The sequence below is a fragment of the Amblyraja radiata genome, chromosome 39 (genome assembly GCF_010909765.2).
Source record: "Amblyraja radiata isolate CabotCenter1 chromosome 39, sAmbRad1.1.pri, whole genome shotgun sequence".
NCBI lineage: Eukaryota > Metazoa > Chordata > Chondrichthyes > Rajiformes > Rajidae > Amblyraja > Amblyraja radiata.
Window position 1 is genome coordinate 17,525,724 of NC_045994.1, and position 25,179 is coordinate 17,550,902.

Consider the following 25,179-nt stretch of genomic DNA (forward strand, 5'->3'; position numbering starts at 1 on the left):
CGAGCAGTCGCCTCTCCTCTCCTCGCTCCCACCGTTCTGCTCCAACTCTGCCCTCTGTGAAGACCAGACTCTTCAGTTGTGAGAGTGAGCGTTACTCATGTGGAGGCCAGTTCACCGCCCACTCTTGATTAGTGCGGTTGTCGGGGGTTATGGGGAGAAGGCAGGAGAATGGGGTTGGGAGGGAGAGATAGGTCAGCCATTATTGAATGGTGGAGTAGACTTGATGGGCCGAATGGCCTAATTTCTACTCTTATTCCTCATGACCAGAAATAGGATTAGACCTTGTCAGGAGTTGTCAGTTCCATCTCTCCCACCACGTTGAACAGCGAACCTACCAACAAGCATGTTACATGGCAGGCCAGACATTTAAAATATCCACTTCACAACGGAATTAATGATACAGCCGAACCATGCAGGCAGTGAGTGTTCTCTGGGAAACGCCAGCTAGTGAGTAACTGGGCGTGGGATCAAACCGATTGCTGAGTTGAGTGTGTGGGGTGGAGTGGAGTGGGAATGGGATCAAAGAGGTTGCAGATGCTGGTTTAAACCGAAGATAGACACAAAATGCAGGAGTAACTCAGCGGGACGGGCAGCATCTCTGGAGAGAAGGAATGGGTGATGTTTTGGGTCACCTATTCTTGATGTTTAACAACCACAGAATGGAAGAGGAGGTGGGCAGAACTATGACTGAAGGCTACCGATGGGACAGTTGTAGGAAATGGTCTTGGCTCAGGAAGCACACAGTGGAATACGGTTAGAGATACGGCACAACAAAGGAAATGCATCATTGTGGAAGTGGATATGAAGGAAATAGCAGCAGCATTGAATATTATGCATCTGTCATCATGTTAGACAATATAAAAGATTCCATAACAAGTAGGAAATCACAGACAAAACACAGGGATGTAAAGCAAGCCCACCCAATGAAGGGAGTGAATTGGACCAGTGATTGGGATGAAGGGCTAATGGAGCGACAGGACTTGATGTGTCAACTTGCAGCATTTGGCTGGAGAGATGTGGATGTGATCTCTGTGACCTCCCCATATCCCCTGGTTCTGCTCAAGTCCCAGTCGATGGGAAGGGCTGGAGACAGGAGGGAACCACAGGCCACTTATCCCAACGTCAGATTGGAAAATTGGCAAAGAAAACACTGACAAAATAGTGTAGGAAGGAACTGCAGATGCTGCTTTACACCAAAGATAGACACAAAGCTGGAGTCACTCAGCAGGACAGGCAACATCTCTGCAGAGAAGGAATGGGTGACGTTTCGGGTCGAGACCCTTCTTCAGACTGAGAGTCAGGGGAGAGGGAAATGGGAGATATAGAACAAATAATGAAAGATATGCAGAAGAGTAACGATGACAAAGGGAAGAGATGTGGGCGAGGTGGGAACAAGGTGGGGAGCGGAGGGTTGGGCAAGGGTCAAGGGGAATTGACAAACTAACTAGAGAGATGGCAAAGATATCAGTGTCAGGACATCAGCTGTTTAGCCTGTATGAATCATCCAGATAAAATAACAAACTATATTGCGTGTAAATGAACTGTGATACAAGGAAAAGCAGGAAAGTAGGTTGTGGGGAAACTCAGTCTGCATAGAGGTGTACACAGATACAAGATAATGTAGGGAAAGTTAGCATCGTCACTTTGTTGTGAAGAATAGCAAACCAGAATATTAAATGTTGTGAGATTACTGTATCTTGGAGTTCTTGTACTGAGAAACTACATTGTAATTATAAAGGTCACATTGTAAATGTGTTTTTAACCTTCTGAAAGGGTGCTGGAGTAAAACAGAAGGGTTCCACTGTGTTTAGAGTCTCTCACCATGTGTTGGGGTAGTCTAGAACCAGGGGACATAGGTTTAAGTTGAAGCAGGTGGGACTAGTGGCTGGCATGGGCACATTGGGCCAAAGGGCCTGTTTCTACACTTGATGACGTTACTCTGTGTAGTTTAGTAAAGCCATGTTGGTCCACTATGGGTTGTTCCGCATCTGTCTTCCCCCCCCCATGCTGATTATCTCCCAAACTCCTCACCCACTGCGGCCCCAGTTCCCAGACTCAATTTATATTTACTGGGCTTGTTGGAAATGTTATTGAAACAAAATCAATTAAATGTGTGTAGGAGTATTCATTGGAATAAAGTCAGTCTGGGATATCTGCCAGTCCTTCACCAGAGGACGTCTGGATTACCGGAGGTTTATTTGCCTCGGTAGCGATGCATGCGGCACGGTGGCGCAGCGGGTAGAACTGCTGCCTCACAGCTCCGGAGACCCGGGTTCGATCCTGACTAGGGCTCAGTCTGTATGGAGTTTGTACGTTCTCCCCGTGACCTGCGTGGGTTTTCTCCGGGTGCTCAGGTCTCCTCCCACACTCCAAAGGCTTGCAAGTTTGACTTGGTGTAAATGTAAAATTGTCCCCAGTGTGTGTAGGATAGTGTTAGTGTGCGGGGATCGCAGGTCGGCACGGACTCGGTGGGCCGAAGGGCCTGTTTCCGTGCTGTATCTCTAAATTAAACTAATCTGTTCTCTGATCTATCTGTTTAATTGTTAAGTTATTACAAAGAGGAGTTTCAGTAAAGTGACCGGGTGTATGTGTAACAGACGTGGAGAAAATGTGGGTCAATGTAAGAAAGAAATGAAGCTTGGCTGTCAGAGGAATGTTGTGAATGTGCTGATGTACTGGAGGCAGGAACGGGGTAATGATTGGGGATGATCAGCCATGATCACAGTGAATGGCGGTGCTGGCTGGAAAGGCCGAATGGCCTCTACACCTGCATCTATTGTGTACAATTCTGAAAGCTGAAATCAAGAGCAAGTGGCCACTTGTGTTAAACCTCTGCTGCCCCTGCCACAGGTCCTAGGGTCTCCTATGCCTCCGGGCGGGAACTCCAGCGGGAATCACATGACGTCCGGGATACCCGGGAACGGTCCAGGAATGAACTCCCCGCCGTACATGGGACAGCAGGCGTTCCCAGCCACAGAGACGGCCTCGAGCAAGGCATACATGCAGCAAAGTATGTACGGGCGACCCAACTACCCGGCAGGAGCAGCGTATGGAGGAAGGTAACCAACCCAGTAATGAACCAGATAGTGAATAATAACCCAGCCACACTCTGCTTTAAACCAGCACTTCCTTCATACACGCCGACGTTCTCATTAATGCTCTCTCTCTCTCTCTCTGCTTTTAGTTACTCTGCTGGCCCAAATAGTTCGGGTGGGATGGGAATCCCATCGCATTCCCGGCCTCCCACGCACTTCACGCAGCCCGCTGCTGCTGCTGCTGCTGCCGCCGTTGCTGCAGCCGCAGCCACCGCTACAGCCACTGCTACCGCCACTGTGGCAGCTCTGCAGGAGAAGCAGAACCAGGAGATGAGCCAGTATGGACCGGTAAGATGCAGCGTACCTCTGCCTGACCTGGAGGGAGAGGGAGGGAGAGGGAGGGGGAGGGAGAAAGAAGGAGAGAAAGGGAGGGAGAGAGGATCAAAACAAAATAAAAAATAAAATGTTGGAATAGTGAGAGACACACAACAGTCGCTGGAACTCTGGAACAAAGTAGAATGTTCCAGGACAAGGGGTCACAGTTTAAGGATAAGGGGGAAGTCTTTTAGGACCAAGATGTTTTTCACACAGTGAGTGGTGAATCTGTGGAACTCTCTGCCACAGAGGGTAGTCGAGGCCAGTTCATTGGCTATATTTAAGAGGGAGTTAGATGTGGCCCTTGTGGCTAAAGGGATCAGGGGGTATGGAGAGAAGGCAGGGATGGGATACTGAGTTGGATGATCAGCCATGATCATATTGAATGGCGGTGCAGGCTCGAAGGGCCGAATGGCCTACTCCTGCACCTATTGTCTATGTTTCTATGAGATATCCAGCAGATCCAGCAGCATTTATGGAGAGAATAACATCATGATCTTGCACGACCAGTTCTATCAGAAACAGGAAAGGCTGGTTATCTGAATTGTTCAATTCAGCATTGAATAGTGAAAGGCCCGGATAGAGTGGATGTGGAGAGGATGTTTCCACTAGTGGGAGAGTCTAGGACCAGAGGGCACAGCCTCAGAATAAAAGGACGTACCTTTAGGAAGGAGATGAGGAGGAATTTCTTTATTCAGAGGGTGGTGAATCTGTGGAAACACTTGGGTCTCCTTTCGATGTCTCCCATCTCACCTTAAACCTGTGCCCACCAGTCTGAAGAAGGGTCTCGACCAGAAACGTCGCCCATTCCTTCTCTCCAGAGATGTTGTGACTATGGTCGGTGTAAACCAGCATCTGCAGTTCCATCCTACACGGGTCAGGGCTGCTGTCGAGTTGGTGATAGGATGGTTCAGTTATCTGATAACATCAGGGGGAAAAACTCAAATCAAGGAAGTGTCAGTCTGACATTGATGAACCTATCTATGTGGTTATGGACAAAGAGACTCATTAACTGGCTGAGAAATGTCAGCCTTCCTACTTGATATTCACACATTCAGCAAAACACTTGCCTGATGTTTCATTTGATTTTTGTTTCAGATAAGTGCAGCGCAGTCTTATAATAACCAATACCTGAATCACTCTGGCCCCCGGGGCTCACCGCAGATGTCCACAGGGATGACCGCAGGAGGCATGGCTGGAACGATGGGCCCGTCGAGTATCCCACACATGTCCATGAGCCACTCCAGATCTCCTGGTATCAATCCCATGTTCTGTGCCCAAAGCCAGCGCATTCCCCAGCCTGGGTACGGAGCTTCCAGAAGTGCACAACAGATGCCTGGGCAAGGAGTCAAGAGGCCATACATCAGTGAGGTAACGGGGACATTCATGCTGCTGTCCTGACCATTGTTCCTGCACGCCCTGCTCTGGGTAAGGGCAATAAGAACTCACATGTAAGACGTCCAGGGCTGGGGTTCCAGAGGCATTGCTCCATCTCCCAGCTCCTTGTAAATCCCAAATGCCAAAAGAAGTTGTGCTCTCGTGAGATTAAGAATGTGATGTATCAAAGCATTTATATGTGAGGGAAGGGAACCAAGGTTCGAGCCAGGTAATTGTTCCCAATGAGACTCATTGCCTTTGATATTATTGAAGGAAGGTCTCTCTCTTGACATGCTGCTGGTTTTTCTACATGAATTCCATGCACATGGATTTGATTCCAAATCTCAATTTAATGGGCTGTAATTTGTGAATTCAGTAAGGGTAAATTTCCATTATGCAAATGGCTTGTAAACCAAAAAGGTTAAAGTTTATGTCCAGAGTGGTGGCTGATGTGTGGAGGATGTAATGAAATGGAAAATAGTGAGGAGTGGCCAGCCTAGTTACGAGCTGGATGTTAAACAGACCTGGTTTATAACTAGGTGTCTAACAGGACTGACTGATGCTGGACGATACTCAGCAATAGCATGTACCTGAGTCGCAGAAAGACACAAAACTAAAACATTTTATGTGAATTCTTGGTTCTAGTTGAAATTTTTTTTTTTTTTTTTTAAATCACAATGAAGTGAATCTTTTACTTATTGTTAGACCATCATGAATTTGCAACATGTTTTGTATTTTAAAAGCTTTTTTACACAGAACAATTGTTTTGATGAGAGGCGGGGCAAAGTGACTGAGGCGATTGTGTTCTGTGCCCTTAGCAAAGCTACCCTGGTCAACAGTACGTGGCGAGCAGCCAGTACTCCAGCCAGCCCAGCCAGTACCCACCCTCCAACCCCCAGCGGTCCATCCCATCTCCCAACTACCCAGCACACAGGATGTCAAGTCAGCAAAGCAGTGGGCAGTACCCAGTGCCCCCAGCAGCGATGAGTCAGTACTACAAGGTAGGAACGGAATCTGGACATTCCCAACGTTCCCTTCAAAATGTGCTTTAAGGGCCTGTCCCACGAGCATGCGACTCCATGCGGCAAGCGCGACCTAACCAGAAGCGGGGGCCGCCCGGATGTGGAATGTGTGACATGAAGTGCGAGCGAAGTCCGCGGGAAGTTCGCGTGTGATGTACGGCGTCGAGGCGGCTGTGGGCCGGCAGGCCGTTGCCGCGTGGAATTTTTGAACACGGTCAGTTTTTCGGGACCAGCTCCGCACAATTCCATACGGCTCTGGCGATCGAAATGGGACCGGCCCCGCGAGGCCGAACGGCTCAAGCGACCACGTTAGGTCGCGCTTGTCGCATGCTCGTGGGACAGGCCCTTAATTCTCTTGCTTCATTAGCCGAGATGCAAGAGGCAATTACAATGGAAGAGATTGATCTGCTGTAACTCAGCAGACTGGTGCCGCAGGGTGGAGCAGCGGGGAAAGTGTTTCTCTTCAGATCCCTCTTCAATCTCTCCCCTCTCACCTTCTCCTTTTAGAACCTTCAACTTCAATGTTAACTCTGTGCCCCTCTGTGCACCTGCTGAGTCCTTTCAGTTTTCTGTCCTTTAGGGTCACGTTCCTGGCCTAGGTACGAGGGGTATGTGGGGATGTAGAGAGGTCTCGAGACTTTTGCATTCAAGGTTAGGAAGAGACGTGGAAGGTTTTGGCTTTGTTCACCAGCATTGTCGGGACCAGAATGCAGCCACGCTCACTGCAGAGGTGATGGGTTCAGCATCTTCCCAGCTGTCAGTGCCCATCATTTTGGACAGGGATGATGAGCAAGAGGGGGAGTTTCAGACATTAAATCACCACACGCAACAAAATCTTTTCACTGTACCTCGGTACACGTGACAATAAACACAAACATTTACCCTAGTGATTCTGATGAGCTCTGGACAACACTTTTTCAGCAGCTAAACAGATAATCATGTAGTCAATGCCTACTATATTCTGTTGTGCTGAAGCAAAACAAGAATTTCATTGTCCTATCAGGGACACATGACAATAAACTCTCTTGAATCTTGAATAAGGTCATAAGCTCGTAAGTCAATAAGGTCATAAGCTATAGGTCAGATGAAAAGGTCATAAGCTCCTAAATCACAGGAGTAGAATTAGGCCATTCGGCCCACCCATTCAATCATGGCTGATCTATCTCTCTCCTAACCCCATTCTCCTGCCTTCTCCCCATAACCTCTGACCCCGGTACTAATCAGTGAACCCTGTGCCACTGGTCAGCTTGATGTTGAGTGAGAGACTTGTATTGGAATGTTTGCTTTTGTTGATGGCCACATTTGTTGGGGTTTTGTGTTTTACAGCCATCTGAGAAATATAACGGGCAGAGTAACAGCTTCATGTGTGGCAGCTACAGCCCGGCCAACATTACTGGGGTAGGTACCTCTACCTTTCAGCAACGGCCAACAATAAACAGTCCAGCTCTGTATACAGTCATCAAGGCTCAGCATTCACAGGAGTTACATTGTCTGTACATCGCACAGATTGTTCGTATAATTTAGAAGTTTCAAAGAATAGAAATTGGTGGAATTACTGCAGTAAAATATTATTTTTCAAGTGAATGAACAAAAATTAAACATTGCATAATCAGAGCAACATATGTACACAATTTATCAAAGTGCATAGCTATCAGTAAACTGCTTACATTCTGAGCTTCACCGTTATATAGCATAGAACATCATACAGCATGGAAACAGGCCCTTCAGCCCAACTTGCCCATGCCGACCAACATGTCCCATCTACACCAAGTCCCACCTGCCTGCGTTTGGTTCACGTCCCTCTGAATCTATCCTACCCATGTAGAATGACTTGACTTGACTTACTGGTCTAAATGTTTCTTAAGCATTGTGATAGTCCCTGCCTCAACTACCTCCTCCAGTAGCTCGTTCCATTCACCCACCACCCTATATGTATAAAAGGTTGCCCCCTAGGTTCCTATTAAATCTGTCCCCCCCTCACCTTAAACCTATGTCCTCTGGTACACATACCAAATGCATACACACCGTGGGATCTGTAGCAAAAACCAGATACACTTTTCATCAGTCTTTTAAAACTGCTGCACGTCCAGTTTTATCCGTGATCCCAGAGGGGGTCTTGCCTGCTGACAGTGCCGGCTGTGACTGTTCCTCGAACCTGTCAGCCAGCGATCCTCAAACATGGACTGTAGACTTGCTGATCATTATCAGGCTCCATAAAACTGCATAGCAGAGTGGCTGCACCTAACACTGGCTTTACCTGCATAGAAACATAGAAACATAGAAAGTAGGCGCGAGAGTAGACCACCAGGCCCATCGAGCCCGCACCGCCATTCGCTCATGGCTGAACACTAAACAGACACACTTACCCACAAACAGTAGACACAAGACACAGAACACAAGACACTACCCTCCCCTTTATACCGCTATCACCCCTCTCCACCCCAAAAACCTCGTGATCTCCTGGGGGAGGCAAAAAACCGGATAAAAACCCAGGTCCAATTCGGGAAAAAAATCCGGGAAATTCCTCTCCGACCCCAATCTAGGCGATCGACACTTGTCCAGGAGATCACTCAGGTCTTACTATACTAACCATACCTAGGTCCATATCCCTGCCCTCTCCCCGTAGCCCCTTATCCCCTTGGCAGCTAAAAAAACATCTATTTTAGTCTTAAATATATTTAAAGTTTCTGCTTCCATTGCTCCCTGGGGCAGTGAATTCCATAAATTAACCACCCTCTGGGTGAAGAAGTTCTTCCTCATCTCAGTTTTAAAAGAGCCCCCCCTTATTCTGCAACTATGTCCCCTAGTTCTAGTTTCCCCGATCATTGGGAACATCCTCGGTGCATCCACCCGATCAAGGCCCCTCACGATCTTATATGTTTCAATGAGATCGCCTCTCATTCTTCTAAACTCCAAAGAGTAGAGTTCCAGCCTACTTAACCTTTCCTCATATGTCAATCCCCTCATTGCAGGAATTAATCTTGTAAACCTTCGCTGCACTGCCTCCAGGGCTAGTACATCCTTTCTTAAGTATGGACCCCAGAACTGTACACAGTATTCCAAATGTGGTCTCACTAATACTGTGTACAGCTGCAGCAAGACCTCCGTGTTTTTATACTCAATCCCCCTAGCAATAAAGGCCAAAACTCCATTGGCCTTCCTGATTGCTTGCTGCACCTGCATACTAACTTTTAGTGATTCATGTACTAATACCCCTAGATCCCTTTGCGTTGCATTACAACGCAGCTCCTCCTCATTTAGAAAATAACTTGCCCTATCATTTTTTTTCCCAAAGTGAATGACTTCACATTTATTAGTATTAAACTTCATCTGCCAAGTTGTTGCCCACTCACCTAGCTTATCTATATCCTTTTGCAGACTCTTCCTATCCTCCTCATCCCCTACTTTTCCTCCCATTTTTGTATCGTCCGCAAATTTTGATATATTACACTTGGTTCCCTCCTCCAAATCATTTATATAAATTGTGAACAACTGGGGTCCCAGCACCGACCCTTGCGGAACCCCGCTAGTTACCGGTTGCCATCCCGAGTATGAACCATTTATCCCCACTCTCTGCTTCCTATTTGTTAGCCAATCCTCTACCCATGCTAATATATTACCCCCAATTCCATAATTTTTTATTTTTAGCAATAGTCTCTTATGTGGCACCTTGTCAAAAGCCTTTTGGAAGTCCAAGTATACCACATCCACCGGTTCCCCTTTATCCACCCGGGTTGTTACTTCCTCAAAGAATTCGAGCAAATTCGTTAAACAGGACTTCCCCTTCACAAAACCATGCTGGTTCTGTCCGATGAAGTCATGTTTATCCAAGTGCCCCGTTAGTGTTTCTTTAATAATTGTCTCTAACATTTTACCCACCACCGATGTTAGACTAACCGGTCTATAGTTACCCGCTTTCTGTTTACTTCCTTTTTTAAATATAGGTGTTACATTGGCCATTTTCCAATCCACTGGGACCGTTCCTGCCTCCAGGGAGTTTTGGAAAATTATCACCAATGCATCCACAATCCCCCCCGCTATCTCCCTCAAGACCCTTGGATGTAATCCATCAGGCCCAGGGGATTTATCAGCTAGCATCTGCAGGAATGAACTGCAGATGCTAGTTGGCACCAAGATAGACACAAAATGCTGGAGTAACTCAGTGAGTCAGGCAGCATCTCTGGAGAGAAGGAATGGGTGCCGTTTCGGGTCTGAAGAAGGATCTCAACCCGAAACGTCACCCATTCCTTCTCTCCAAAGGTGCTGCCTGAGTTACTCCAGCATTTTGTCTATGATTGGCTCTGTCTACATAGTTTACAGTAAGAGACACTCAGACAGGGTACTTGATTGTATTTATGTATAGTATTATCTGATCTGCTTGGATAGCGTGCAAAGAAAGATTTTCACTGTACCTCGGGTATACGTGGCAACTACAAATCTAAACTCAGGGCCAGGAATGTCACCCGAAAGCAATTCACTTTTTTTTGAAGTATATAAACTTTTTATTGAGAAATTTGAGAAACTCTTGGGGGAGCAGAGGTAGAGGAATGATGTTTGAAGAAGATGTCAGAGGGAAAGGAACTTTGGGACATTGTTGATTCTGCTAGAGGAGGTTAAGAGGAGCATGGTTGCCAGCAGATGCTAACGAGTGAGGTCTCTGGTCCTCTAGAAGGGTTTATGCATTGTGAATATTATGCTGCATATTTAAACCACTTTTATTTTGCAGCCTTCCAGATCTATGCCTGGTTACCCCAGCTCCCCCATCTCGGGCAACCCAACTCCGCCCATGACTCCGGGAAACAGCATTCCTCCTTACATGTCACCAACCCAGGATGTCAAATCACCCTTTCTCCCCGACATCAAGCCTAACCTGAACAGTCTCCCACCTCCCCCAGCATGTGAGTACCGGCTTCTATCGTAGTCACGCACTAACACGGGTACAACCTGGACCGAGCCGAGCACGGCAACGGCAAGAAGATTGGTGATCAGGCTTAACTCGAGTAAATAGCAAGAGTAAACAAGAGTGTGGCACAGTGGTAGAGTTGCTGCCTCACAGCACCAGAGACCCGGGTTTGACCCGACTACGGGCGCTGTCTGTACGGAGTTTGTACCATCTCCCCGTGACCGAGTGAGTTTTCCCCGGGTGCTCCAGTTTCCTCCCACATTCCAAAGACATGCAAGTTTGTAGATTAATTGGCTTGGTATAAGTGTAAATTATCCCTAGTGTGCATCGGATAGTTCTAACGTGCGGGGATCGATGGTCGATGCGGACTCAGTGGGCCGAAGGGTCTGTTTCTGCGCTGTATCTCTATGGTAGAAGTCATCTTAGTTTTAGAAATGGAGAAAGCTGAAGCTTTTGTTGGAGGAGAGGCAGGTGCAAGATGTTTGAAGACAGTTCCCCATGAAAGCTGCCTGAGTCATCCCAACCTCCGGAATAATATTGGGGGAGGCGGGCGAGGTTGAAAAGCAGTCATTGGACTTCTGATGCATGAAGCTGCCGTGCAGTAAGCACTGTGCTTAGTTCCCTTTAGATAATGTGAACAGTACCAGGAGGAGCAGCTTGACATGGTGGGGATAGACACAAAAAGCTGGAATAACTCAGCGGGACAGGCAGCATCTCTGGAGAGAAGGAATGGGTGACGTTTCGGGTCGAGACCCTTCCTCAGACTGAAGAAGGGTCTCGACCCGAAAAGTCACCCATTCCTTCTCTAGAGATGCAGCCCGTCCTGCTGAGTTATTCCAGCTTTTTGTGTTTATCTTGGGTTTAAAGCATCATCTGCAGTTCCTTCCTACACATTGAGATGATAGGGGTCTTGTTGGAATCAAAGACACAATGAGAGGTGTCATCTAACACCATGGATTCTGATGTGAAAATGTAACGATATTGGGAAGAGAAACATCACGATGCCAACGTTTGTGTTGATTTCAGCAAACCCGGCAGATGAGCTACGGCTGACGTTCCCAGTGCGTGACGGTGTGGTGCTGGAACCCTTCCGCCTGGAACACAATCTAGCTGTCAGCAACCACGTCTTCCACCTCCGCCACTCCGTACACCAGACGCTGATGTGGAGGTCAGTCATGTCAAGGCAATGTTATGTCTATAGCACATTTAAAAACAACTCTCATTGACCAAAGTGCTTTACATCAGTACAGGTACTAACATGCTACATACAGTGGTACATAGATCAACAACACATACATATAAATACATATATACAGCGCTCCCTCAGAGAACCTCAAGAAACGCTTGAGAGTAGAAATAAGTTTTAAGTCTCGACTTAAAGGAGTCGATGGAGGGGGCAGTTGTGATGGGAAGAGGGGATGCTGCTGTTCCACAGTCTAGGAGCTGCAACCGCAAAGGTGCAGTCGCCCCTGAGCTTATGTAACCCCAAGTCGGCCGATCTGAGGGACCTGGAGGTGGTGTGGTGGGTAAGCAGGCTTTTGATGTAGGTGGGGGCGAGCCCGTTAAGGGCTTTGTAGACTTAAAGAAGGATCTTGAAATTGATTCGGACAACAACCGTGGCCATTCAAGGATGTACCTTTAGGAAGGAGATGAGGAGGAATTTCTTTAGTCAGAGGGTGGTGAATCTGTGGAATTCTTTGCCACCGACGGCTGTGGAGGTCAGGTCAGTGGATATATTTAAGGCAGAGATAGATGGATTGTTGATTAGTACGGGTGTCAGAGGTTATGGGGATAATGGGGTTAGGAGGGATAGATCAGCCATGATTGGGTGGCATAGACTTGATGGGCCGAAGGGCCTAAATTACTCCTATCACTTATGATCTTATGATCATCCCACACACTAAATAATAATAATATTACTGGTGCACATAGTTGTTGGGGGGGAGGGGAAGGAAGACGCTGGTTAGTTTGATATTTAAGGATTTATTTTTAAAGTACATCAGTCATTGGCAAGTACCTCGTTTTGAATTTTGAATAAGGTTAATTTTGGACTGACTCGGAGGCACTAAACTTCACAAAGGAGCTCCATGGGCAGGACAAGGGAAGTAAACAGTACAGGAAGTAGACTGCAACGATCCTTGTGGCTGGTGCTCCGTATGATGCCAGACTATAGGACTTTATTTATCTCGCGAGGGAAATTGGTAAAACACAACAAGATACACCAAACATGAAATTAAAGTGATGAGTGGACAGTCCAGGATTGGGGATGTGCAAAGATTGGGGGGGGCGGGGGGAGTCAGTCTACCCCACGACAGAAGGGGGGAGAAGTTGTACAGTTTGATAGCCACAGGGATGAAGGATCTCCTGTGGCGTTCTGTGCTGCATCTTGGTGGTACCAGTCTGTTGCTGAAGGTGCTCCTCAGGTTGACCACTGAGTCATGGAGGGGGTGAGCTGTATTGTCTGAGATGCTCCTCAAACTGCCGAGCATCCTCCCCTCCAAGACCACCTCCCGTGAATCCAACTACACCCCCAGCACTGTGTGAAACGTCACCTATCCATGTTCTCCACAGATGCTGCCTGACCCGCTGAGTTACTCCAGCACTGTGTGAAACGTCACCTATCCATGTTCTCCACAGATGCTGCCTGTCCCGCTGAGTTACTCCAGCACTCTGTGAAACGTCACCTATCCATGTTCTCCACAGATGCTGCCTGACCCGCTGAGTTATGGTGCAGCAGCATCTATGGAGCTAAGGAAATAGGCAACGTTTCGGGCCGAAATCCTTCTGGAAATAGGCAACGTTTCAGGCCGAAACCCTTCTGGGTTTCGGCCCGAAACGTTGCCTATTTCCTTAGCTCCATAGATGCTGCCTGACCCGCTGAGTTACTCCAGCACTCTGTGAAACGTCACCTATCCATGTTCTCCACAGATGCTGCCTGACCCGCTGAGTTACTCCAGCACTCTGTGAAACGTCACCTATCCATGTTCTCCACAGATGCTGCCTGACCCGCTGAGTTACTCCAGCACTCTGTGAAACGTCACCTATCCATGTTCTCCACAGATGCTGCCTGACCCGCTGAGTTACTCCAGCACTCTGTGAAACGTCACCTATCCATGTTCTCCACAGATGCTGCCTGACCCGCTGAGTTACTCCAGCACTCTGTGAAACGTCACCTATCCATGTTCTCCACAGATGCTGCCTGACCCGCTGAGTTACTCCAGCACTCTGTGAAACGTCACCTATCCATGTTCTCCACAGATGCTGCCTGACCCGCTGAGTTACTCCAGCACTCTGTGTATCTCGCTCATTGAGACTTGTTGCAGTTTGCAACTTCCCGGATGCAACACCTGTCCAGTTTGCTGGAATCGCTCGGACATCATGTTAACGTCCTGTCAGTGACTGACTTAAACGTATAATAGACGAGATACTATGGTCTCTTCTTGAACAGCTCCAAATATAAATACACCCTCGGGGCAACTTTATTTCTTGCTGTGATATTTCCCAATGCTGAATTCACTGTATTTCACGTCTAATCAAAGGTCACATTTAACCACATTTGCAATCTCCAATGGCTAGTTTATTTCTGTGAAAGGAACCCATCTTCATCACAAGGCGATTGGTTGGTCCTTCCTTTGCAGGGGAGAAATAAAGACATTCTTTATCGTGTTATGTAACTTTATCTTGCACATCAGTGTTACCCCTATCAAAGCGTGCGTAATACGCATTGAGCTCTCTCAGGGAGTGATGCTTCACTGTCGTTGGAGCTGCCTCCTGATTTTGCCTTGTAGGAGGTGCTGGCCTTCAAGCCCTACCACAGTTGCCGAACATCCGTCTCATCCTCCAGCTTGAAGCAAAAGTTCCCTTTGACCTTTTTGATGGCCTTGTCAAGGTCGTATCTGGACTTCTTATAGATCTCTGCGTCACCAGACCTGAATGCTTGTGATCTGGTCTTCAGAAGAATGTGGATCTCATGGTTCATCCAAGCAAACACACTGAAGGTTTTTGTTGGAACACAGTCCTCTACACATTTCCTTATGAAGCCTGTAAAGGACTGTGACGTATTCATTCAGGTCCGTTGCCGAGTGCTTTAACATTGCCCAGTTCACAGACACCAAGAAATCTTGTAAATGTTCCTCTCCCTCCCCTGACCAGCTCTGTGCAGTCCTCGCCTCTGGTGGTGCGCTCTTCATACCTGCCCTCCAACATTATTTGTGGAACTCCCTGCCATAGAGGGCAGTGGAGGCCAAGTCACTGGATGGATTTAAGAGAGAGTTAGATAGAGCTCTAGGGGCTGGTGGAATCAAGGGATGTGGGGAGAAGGCAGGCACGGGTTATTGATTGGGGACGATCAGCCATGATCACAATGAATGGTGGTGCTGGCTCTAAGGGCCGAATGGCCTCCTCCTGCTCTTATTGTCTATGTTTCTACAGTGCAACATTTTTTAAATATTGTTTTCTGTGTGCAAGGCCATTCCAAATATTGATGCCACTGTGCAGATGGTGGGGGTTTTGAGAGGTTTAAGCCAACATTAGGGTCCAGGAGGAGGTGGGCAACATTGGTGAGGCAGTGTTTTACAGCCAGTGAAGTGAAGGCATTTGATCTCATTACTGCACTGAATTTTCTTCTGGTTTGAGTTAAAGGCTGTTTTTTGCTGCATTGCAGTCCTGGCGATGGGCTCATTATACAAGCAAGGGCTAAGCAATGAATTAGCTGAATAATCAAAGATGACACAGAGGTACATCTCCGGGTGTGGGAGTTGATGCCATTCTCTATATTTCTGGCATACCACAGCAACAAGCCAGCCATCCACAAGCTCTTTCTGCAAAACTGCACAATAGTTTGACACTAACAAGACAGGAACTGTATGTATTAAAATCTCTGAGTTTGAATTACGAATCACAGTTTTTATTCACTTGCAAACTCCTGCCGTTTACTGCTGCCAACACATCCAGGAATATCTTCAGTGCTCTTGTGTTTATTTGTGCCAATTTTGTTTCTCCCCGTCCTTCAAGAAGTTCACATAATAGTTTAGACTCTCAGCTGAGGACCATTCTTAATTAGGTTCTTTATTTGGAAGTCTAGAATATTAATGTGTAGGAAGGAACTGCAGATGCAGGTTTAAATCAAATCTACATCACAGTCTATACCTCCCTTTCCCCTGACTCCAGTCTGTAGAAGGGTCTCGACCCAAAACATCACCTATCCATGTTCTCCACAGATGCTGCCTGACCCGCTGAGATACTCCAGCACTCTGTGAAACGTCACCTATCCATGTTCTCCACAGATGCTGCCTGACCCGCTGAGTTACTCCAGCACTCTGTGAAACGTCACCTATCCATGTTCTCCACAGATGCTGCCTGACCCGCTGAGTTACTCCAGCACTCTGTGAAACGTCACCTATCCATGTTCTCCACAGATGCTGCCTGACCCGCTGAGTTACTCCAGCACTCTGTGTCTATCTTCAGTATATAGGTGTTGCTGGATCTAGTGTGGGTGTGTGGGAAGGTACAGGGCCCTGCTTGTTTTTAACACATGGAATGCTTGATGCTGACATCAGGAACTTGGAATATGACACGCACTGTTCCTTGTACGGGCACCTGTATGTTGCTGGATTGGCAATTCACAAGTACAAGTTTTTTTAAAGTAAAACCAATATAACTCTAAATAGAAATAAGAGATTGTTACATATAGAGTGTGTTCATTTGCTCATCTTTCTGATTTCAGAATTAAACTATTCAATTTAAGAGATGTGTTATAAAGCAAACTTGTTCAAATATTTCCTTCAGGCCTGACCTGGAGCTTCAGTTCAAGTGTTACCACCATGAGGACCGACAGATGAACACTAACTGGCCAGCCTCGGTCCAGGTCAGCGTGAACGCCACTCCTCTCTGCATTGAACGAGGTGACAATAAAACCTCCCACAAGCCGCTGTACCTGAAGCACGTGTGTCAGCCTGGGAGGAACACAATCCAGATCACGGTTACCGCCTGCTGTTGTGTGAGTACCAGCACTCTCTCCATCATCTACACCCTGTCCCAGCTTGTGGAGCTTATGGCTAAAGATCCTATAGCGGAGCAAGATAGACCACTCCTGCTAAACGCAATGGGCTGACGTGCAGTAGGAACGGAGCGGAACATGGGCCTTTTTTTCATCCATTTCCGTAACCCGACCCGACTCGCAGTGTAATCAACGTTGCGGGGGAACAGTTTGTGTTAATAAATTAAAATTCTGAAAATGAGGAAACGATTTTTACCAAATAACTTTTATTTTTACGAGGATGTTTCCGTAACCGGCTTCCGTCTCCGCACTAGTATCCTACGGGATCTTTGGTGCGGAGACGGAAGCCGGTTACGGAAATGGGGCCGAAAATTACCCGCGAATCTGCCCATGACCGTACTACGTCTTTTTCATCGAGTGGACTATCTTGCTCGCTGTAGGATCTTTGCTTATGACTGTCCACCCTATTGATGCCTTCCATAATGTTAAATACTTCGATCTAGTCTCCCTGCAACTGCCGACATTTTAGAGAAAACAATCCTGGTCTGGCCAACCGCTCGCTGTAGTTAACACCCCCCAATCAGGCATCACCCTGGTGAACCCCCTCACCCCCCTGGTGAACCCCACCACATCCTGTAATGGGTGCGACCAGAACTGCACGCAATACTCCAAATGTGGCCCGACCAAAGTCCCACAAAGCTGTATCATGGCTTCCTGACTTGCTCCGACCGATGAATACAAGCACACGTATGCCTTTGTACCACTCTGTCCACTTGTGTTGCCACAGTCAGGGAGTTATAGACTTGGACCTCAAGGTCCCCCTGTACATCGATGCTGTAGAGACTCCAAGCCATTAATTGTATATTTCTCCCTTATATTTGACCTCATGAAGTGCAACACCTCACACTTGCACGGATTATACTCCATCTGCCGTTTCTCCGTCCATTTGTGCATCTGATCTATATCCTTCTGTACACTTTGATAGTGTGGGACCACAGCTAACCTTGGTGTCATCCGCAAACTTAATCGATAGAGGGCCAGGCTGGTCTAATTCTGCTCCCAATTGCAAGAGGCGAACTAAACATGTCTGCCTTGATTTGGCTGGGCTGACGTGGAAGTTGCCTCATTTGAACAAGCCAGGAAGGGTTGTGGACAAACTAGGAAATAGTTGTTATTGCATTCAGGAAAAGGTTCCACTTTCAATCATGCCGCTCTAATATAAACTGCAGCACTAAAATAAACATTTGATTGAATCCAATCCCCGTTGAACCAGCTGTAATTCTCCTCTTGTTAACTGATGCTCATTCTCTTTATCTTGCAGTCACATCTATTTGTGCTACAGTTGGTTCACAGGCCGTCAGTGCGGTCAGTATTACAAGGCCTCCTGAAGAAGAGACTACTACCTGCAGAGCATTGTATAACTAAAAGTGAGTCATTCTCGGCTCCATCATCACTTCTGAAGGGGGAAGCATGTGGTTAAGAATTGTTTAATTTAGTTTAGAGATACAGCGCGGAAATAGGCCCCTCGGCCTGCCTAGTCTGCACCGACCAGCGATCCCCGCACACTAACACTATCCTACACACACACACTAGGGACAATTTACACTTATACCAAGCCAATTAACCTACAAACCTGTACGTCTTTGGAGTGCGGGAGGAAATCGAAGATCTCGGAGAAAACCCACCCAGGTCACGGGGAGAACGTACAAACTCCGTACAGACAGCGCCCGTAGTCGGGATCGAACCCAGGTCTCTGGCGCTGTGAGGCAGCAACTCTACCGCTGCGCCACCGTGCTGCCTAATTTTTCAAGACCAGTATAATCATCTGTAGGAAATAGCCATTGGCTCCTAAAATCCCCTGGTCTCTATTCCACAGAACTACGATCCCTAAGATAAGTGGATTTGGTGGGTTTTGGCCACTAAGTATCCTCTTGTGTGTAGGTGATGGATAGACTCTTGTGGAGGGGGGGGGGGGTGGGGGTGAGGGAGTATGAAAAACTGATGGTTGGGGTGGGCCAACGCGTCTGTTTCAGAGCAATGTGACTATTTCACACAGAGAGTTGTGAATCTGTGGAATTCATTGCCTCGGAAGGCAGTGGAGGCCGGTTCTCTGTATGCTTTCAAGAGAGAGCTAGATAGAGCTCTTAAAGATAGCGGAGTCAAGGGATACGGAGAGAAGGCAGGAACGGGGTACTGATTGTGGATGATCAGCCATGATCACAGTGAATGGTGATGCTGGCTCGAAGGGCCGAATGGCCTACTCCTGCTATCATTTTAATTATTCTCTCTTCCCTCCAAAAACTACCCTGAACCCGTTTATATTATCCACCCCACTCTCATTCTGCAGCAATTTATCTTTAATTTATTTAATTTAATACTTCACATGTTTAAAATTCCTATTGACATCTTCAAACGTACTAATTTTTTAGCTTTCCATTTGAGTATCTTCAGTATTGCTTGGATTACAGTTTTACATTGCCCAGCATAACAGACATGAACATCTGAAAGGCTTTCAAGTTATCTCTGGAGAAAAGGAATGGGTGACGTTTCGGGTCGAGACCCTTCTTCAGACTGAGAGTCAGGGGGGGGAAAAGGGAACAAGAGATGTAGATGGTGATGTAGAGAGATATACAGAACACATTAATGAAAGATATGCAAAAAGTAACAATGATAAACGAAATAGGCCATTGTTAGCTGTAAGTAGACAAAAATGCTGGAGAAACTCAGCGGGTGAGGCAGCATCTATGGAGCGAAGGAATAGGTGACGTTTCGTGTCGAGACCCTTCTTCAGACCGATCTGAATGTTATTAGATTGTTATTCAGATTGTTAGCTGTGGGCTCGGTGAAAAAGAGTTACAATGAGACTCAACGAGACGGCTTTGAAGCTGGTTCGACTTGGGTGGGGGTGGCAAGGAGAGAGAGGGGATGCGATGGTTACTTGAAGTTTGAGAAATCAATATTCACACCGGTGGCTTGCTTTAGTATTTATCTGGCTGGTGCAGAAAGATGTCCTGGTGGGTGGATGTTAAAGATGGGTTCTTTGATGGCTAATTGGCCGCTCACTGCTGTGAAAATGAGTCATTGCCCGCCACATATTAGCATGAATATCAGCTGGTTGATGCAAGGAAGTACTACAAAACTGCAAGCAAGTGACAAGTTATATCTGCTGTTATTTATTCTGCAGAATCCAAGTAGTTTGAACAATATTTTTATGTTTATTTTTTCCCCATGTATCAGTTAAACGGAATTTCAACAGTGGTGTGGTGTCTTCCGGTAACCCGGGACTGAACGGGGAGGATGGTGTGGAACAGACAGCAATTAAAGTCTCATTAAAATGTCCGATTACGTTCAGACGGATCCAACTCCCAGCTCGAGGTCACGACTGCAAACACATACAGGTCAGTAGAACCTGTTAATTGGGCAAAGAGAGGTGTAAAATCCAAAACAAAAAAAGAAAGGAGACTACAAAATAAGAGAAAAAGTACAAACCAGGTCTTTGTGACTCTACCCTGTTTTGATTGACCTGGAGTGCACGTTAGAAACAAAATGGGAGATGGTATTGTTTTTACATTAATCTTGTTTGCACTGGTAGACAAAAGTGCTGGAGAAACTCAGCGGGTGAGGCAGCATTTTTGAGCGAAGGAAATAGGCAACGTTTCGGGCCAAAGCCCTTCTTCAAACCCTTCTTGAGTCTGATATCAATAATTGCTTTCTTCTCGTTATCAGTGCTTTGACCTCGAGTCCTACCTACAGTTGAACTGTGAACGAGGAACATGGCGATGTCCGGTCTGCAAGTGAGTACAAAGTGTAATCTCTTCACTTGTTCTGTGGGAAGATATTGTACAACAACTGTCCATGCAAAAACATTTACATTTGACAGTTAATTATGTTTCAAAAAGCCGTTCAATAGCCTTCCCTTTTCTGTCTCATTTGGAATTTCTAGAGTGCATAACATTATTGTTGTATCTTAGCTTTGTCCATGACTAATGATACTTAGTGGGACTAGCATCGCTGGCCCAGACTTGCCCTTCCCATGGATCACGACATAACAGTCAGTCTTGGACAAGCATTATTTTTATTAGGTAGACAAAAATGCTGGAGAAACTCAGTGGGTGGGGCAGCATCTATGGAGCGAAGGAACACTTCGGGTCGAAACCCTAACCCAGGCTGCCTTATTAACTTTAGTCTTTATTTCTACAGTAAAGCTGCCCTGCTAGAGGGGCTGGAAGTCGACCAGTATATGTGGGGCATCTTGGCTGCCATTCAAAAGTAAGTAACTATAGTACCATTTTGTTTGTAGCCTAGACATGCTTCTTTATAATGGAGGTGTGGATGCCACTACAGCCACAAGGAATAGTAGCTGGAACAGCTCATATGGTCTTCCAATCCTGCCTTCTGCTGTGTGATTCTGGTCATCGTCTACCCTACCCCCACAACCTAACTTTCCTGCACAAGCTCCATATTGTTTGATTTCACTAAAGATCAAAAATCTACTGTAAACATACTGAACAACCTTAGTGACCAAGAATTCCAAATGAAGACATTTTCTGCTCATCCCACTCCTAGCAATGATTAACTGAATGGAAACATTTTAAATTTGGGGAAGAATAGGGCAGAATATGAATCTATTCCCAGACTTTGACAAACGGGGAAGTCTGATAAAAATAGAATTTCTGCTGATTTTGATGTAATAATCGAGCAGTGACTATTGTTTTTCACAATCTATACCCCAGGTTTTTGCACAAAGACTGTATGGTACGTAGTATTTTAAAGCAATATGAGCAAATGGACATTTACCATTAATAAGTTAGGAATAGTGGATTCTATACTCTGGGATTGGAACCCTGAAGATTTTTAATTAGCTAAGCAATGAGTGAAAGGATGTTAAGATTTTATTATGCATTATGAATGCCGGGACATAACAACTCGCGCTGATAATATATTGGAATATCCTAACCGTTATCAAAATTCGGCACAAAATCCGCATCAGAACAAATGGTCGACAGCTCGGGCAAAATTGTAGGTTTTAAGGAGCTGCTTAATGGAAGTGAATGCTACGAACACAGCAAGCTGAAAATACTCGAATGGGAATATCTTCTGTTTAATTTTGCTAGCACGGAGTTTGAGGAGGTTACGATCGACCCTACGTGCAGCTGGAGGCCGGTACCAGTGAAGTCGGACATCCACATAAAGGATGACCCTGATGGCCCCGTGGCCAAAAGATGCAAGACCATGAGTCCCAGTCAGATGATCATGCCCAATGTGGTGGACATGATTGCAGCCCTTGGTCCAGGAACATCTTATCCCTCGCTGCCACCAGGGGGCATCAGTAACAGTGACTACACTCACCAGAGTAAGTACATATATCTGCATCTATATACATCTTATGCCCCTGTCCCACTTAGGAAACCTGAACGGAAACCTCTGGAGACTTTGCGCCCCACCCAAGGTTTCCGTGCGGTTCCCGGAGGTTGCTGGTAGTGGAAGCAGGTAGGGAGACTGACAAAAACCTCCGGGAACCACACGGAAACCTTGGGTGGGGCGCAAAGTCTCCAGAGGGTTCCGTTCAGGTTTCCTAAGTGGGACAGGGGCTTATAAAATAACCTTGATGTTTGAAAATCCTGCTCTGAAGAATAACTTTATTTTACTTTGTAATCTCTAGTTTCCCCATTGATGCAATTGTTTTTACATTACTACTTTCTATAACTCAAGGTTTCTTGGGGAGAACTGATAATATGGACTGTAAAACGTATGTAGTTGCAAGCTATATTGAAAGAATATTTGAAGTGTGTAACAGGTGTGAAGTATTGCTTCATACAGGCCTCTATTTCAGGCAAGAGCAGGTTTAACGCGGACTGAAGCATGTGGTATAAAGTTACAGTGCATTTGGTTAAGTGTGCTTTTCCAGGCAAGAGCTGGTGAAATGTAACTTTTTATTTTGAACAGATTCGGTTTATTCTGGGCAGGGGAACTTTCCCGATTTTCCCCATGGCAATTCTACCAACACGCCCATTAACGAGTTTATGCATGGGCCACCCGTCAACTATCCATCAGACATCCCTAATATGACTCCCGACAAACCCCTTGGACACTCCATGTCAGATCAGGTGAGTCTTTGCATCATAGTGCCTTGTGTATTAGTAGCTGTCCCCTTTGACATTAGTTGCCAAGAAGGTTAAACAGCCACTTAAGGAGTCCGAGACCATCATCCACAGAAACCTCATATGGTAAGATGCAGGTGCTGGTTTAAACCATTTCTATTCCTTTCCTCCAGGGATGTTGCCTGACCCCCCGAGTTACTCCAGTTTATTGTGTCTTACTTTATTTGGTACTTTGACCACTTAGAAATATCACAACTCATTATTGTCAATGTTGAATTTATCATTCTTAAAATGATTTTAGAAAGTTGATCAATAAAAAAAAGCACCCTACAATCTTATTTCTTGATTTTTACCTGCCTCAGGTGATTACTTACTAAATAAATAGTGATGTAGAAACCTTCAGGTATATAGAGATGGCAGCAAATTTAAATGTGTGCAACTGACATTGTGGAGAAATATTTACGATGATATAATGCATACTATGCTCTGGATCTTCGACAATGGCGTGTCAAGCAATTTCTGGCATTTTTCTCCATGTTTTCAATTGCAAGTCAGTTTACTGGGCAGCACGGTGGCGCAGCGGTAGAGTTGCTGCCGTACAGCGCTTGCAGCGCCGGGGACCCGGTGTCGATCCCGACTATGGGTGCTGTCTGTACGGAGTTTGTACGTTCTCCCCGTGACCTCAACGAGATCTTCGGTTTCCTCCCACACTCCAAAGACGTACAGGGTTGTAGGTTAATTGGCTTGGTATAAATATAATTTGTCCCCAGTGTGTGTAGGGTAGTGTCAGTGTGTGGGGATCACTAGTCGACCCGGACTCGGTGGGCCGAAGGGCCTGTTTCCGAGCTGAATCTATAAACTAAACTAAACTAAGACTCTTCTGCAGGGTAAAGCTTATTACGATTTTTGTTAGGTTGTCAATTTGCCTCTTGGAGTTAGTTGTGTGTTTCAGCTTGTTTTGATGTGGAGAGGATGACACTACATCACTGTAGACTTGCTGTCACAGCCAGCAGCCATCATGCCATTCCTCTCCATCACCAATAAACATTGCTTATAGTGAATTGCAAGCAACATTTAATTTCAAACACTTCATGGAGGTTATACGTAATAATGTAATTATACTGGCATAATAATAATAATAATAATAATACATTTTATTTATTGGGCGCCTTTCAGACATCTCAAGGACACCTTACATAGGTTAACAGGAATATAAACATATAATCAGAATAAAATAAATAATAAAGACATCACAGAAACACAAATTAAAAACAGAATTCAGTCCAAAAACAAAAATCAAAAACACAATGTGAAGAGAGAGCAGCGGCAGCTAAAGCGCGCCAGCGTCCACTCTCCCTTCACGGCAGCCATCATGTACCCAAGCAGCCAAACTGACCAAACAAATCCACGGTGGACAAAAAATGCTGGAGAAACTCAGCAGGTGAGGCAGCATCTATGGAGCGAAGGAAATAGGCGACGTTTCGGGTCGAGACCCTTCTTCAGACCCTATTTCCTTCGCTCCATAGATGCTGCCTCACCCGCTGAGTTTCTCCAGCATTTTTGTCTTCCTTCGATTTTCCAGCATCTGCAGTTCCTTCTTAAACATAGAAATCCACAATGATTCCAGGTTTGAGCAGACTAAAATGTCTTCAACTTTATGCTAACAGTATCCTGGGAGATGTTATTATCGTCTCCTTGGTCTTCAGCCTTGCTGCAGTTGCTCATCATCCATGCTGGTGATTAAGTTAGTGCGGGAGATCGTGATCACCTAAAACAAGTGCCCACTCAGGCTGTCCAACAATGATAAATCACAGTAGATTTGGACAAATAAGTTGTCATCTTGATGCTTCTGGACAAAAGGACCCACTTATGCAGTTTGAGTTACACTAATCAGAAAGCAGCATCTGCAGTTCTTTCTTACACGCGAGTTGTATTGATCATAGACTTCAAATGATGGGTGGACAAGGAGCAAAACATAGCCATGCTTTGAGAGTGAGTTTCCTCAGTTCTAGCCCCCATTTGGGAATCTATGACCACAATTCTCTTTGGAGAACCTTCTCTGCTGTTGTGGATGAGTTCTCCCATCCCAGTTGCCTCCTTCCCTTCAGTTAATGACTGAAATATAGAGAGAAAATAGTTTCATTGTAAACCCAAGGCTGTTTTAAATTAATTTAGTGCGTGTGTACGTGCGTGTATGATGTGCTGTTGCCCTCAAACTCACACACTTGATAAGATGGAATTGTTGCATAGCACCTCCATTTTATCAACAAGTACTTGAATGTGTTTGTAAAGACTACATGGCTGTCCGCTCCTGCCTCTCTCATCTGCAGCTGTTGCTGCTAAACACAGTGCCTTGTTAAGGGCTGGA

At 46.0% G+C, this 25,179-nt stretch overlaps 1 protein-coding gene across 5 annotated transcripts in view; it reads left to right on the forward strand.

The window, feature by feature from the left end:
* The window catches only part of LOC116967462 (zinc finger MIZ domain-containing protein 1-like), a 73,505-nt gene that overhangs the window by 38,534 nt on the left and 9,792 nt on the right, over window positions 1-25,179 (forward strand). For 4 of the 5 annotated variants that reach the window (XM_033014045.1, XM_033014046.1, XM_033014048.1 and 1 more), the window contains 14 exons: window positions 2,851-3,059; window positions 3,185-3,383; window positions 4,509-4,781; window positions 5,606-5,788; window positions 7,136-7,207; window positions 10,536-10,707; window positions 11,739-11,880; window positions 16,500-16,710; window positions 18,032-18,137; window positions 19,948-20,108; window positions 20,437-20,504; window positions 20,911-20,979; window positions 21,825-22,063; window positions 22,657-22,817. In XM_033014045.1, coding sequence (XP_032869936.1) covers window positions 2,851-3,059; window positions 3,185-3,383; window positions 4,509-4,781; window positions 5,606-5,788; window positions 7,136-7,207; window positions 10,536-10,707; window positions 11,739-11,880; window positions 16,500-16,710; window positions 18,032-18,137; window positions 19,948-20,108; window positions 20,437-20,504; window positions 20,911-20,979; window positions 21,825-22,063; window positions 22,657-22,817 — 2,265 coding nt within the window. The remainder of the gene's footprint in view (window positions 1-2,850; window positions 3,060-3,184; window positions 3,384-4,508; window positions 4,782-5,605; window positions 5,789-7,135; window positions 7,208-10,535; window positions 10,708-11,738; window positions 11,881-16,499; window positions 16,711-18,031; window positions 18,138-19,947; window positions 20,109-20,436; window positions 20,505-20,910; window positions 20,980-21,824; window positions 22,064-22,656; window positions 22,818-25,179) is intronic. The other variant, XM_033014047.1, reaches the window with a different exon arrangement.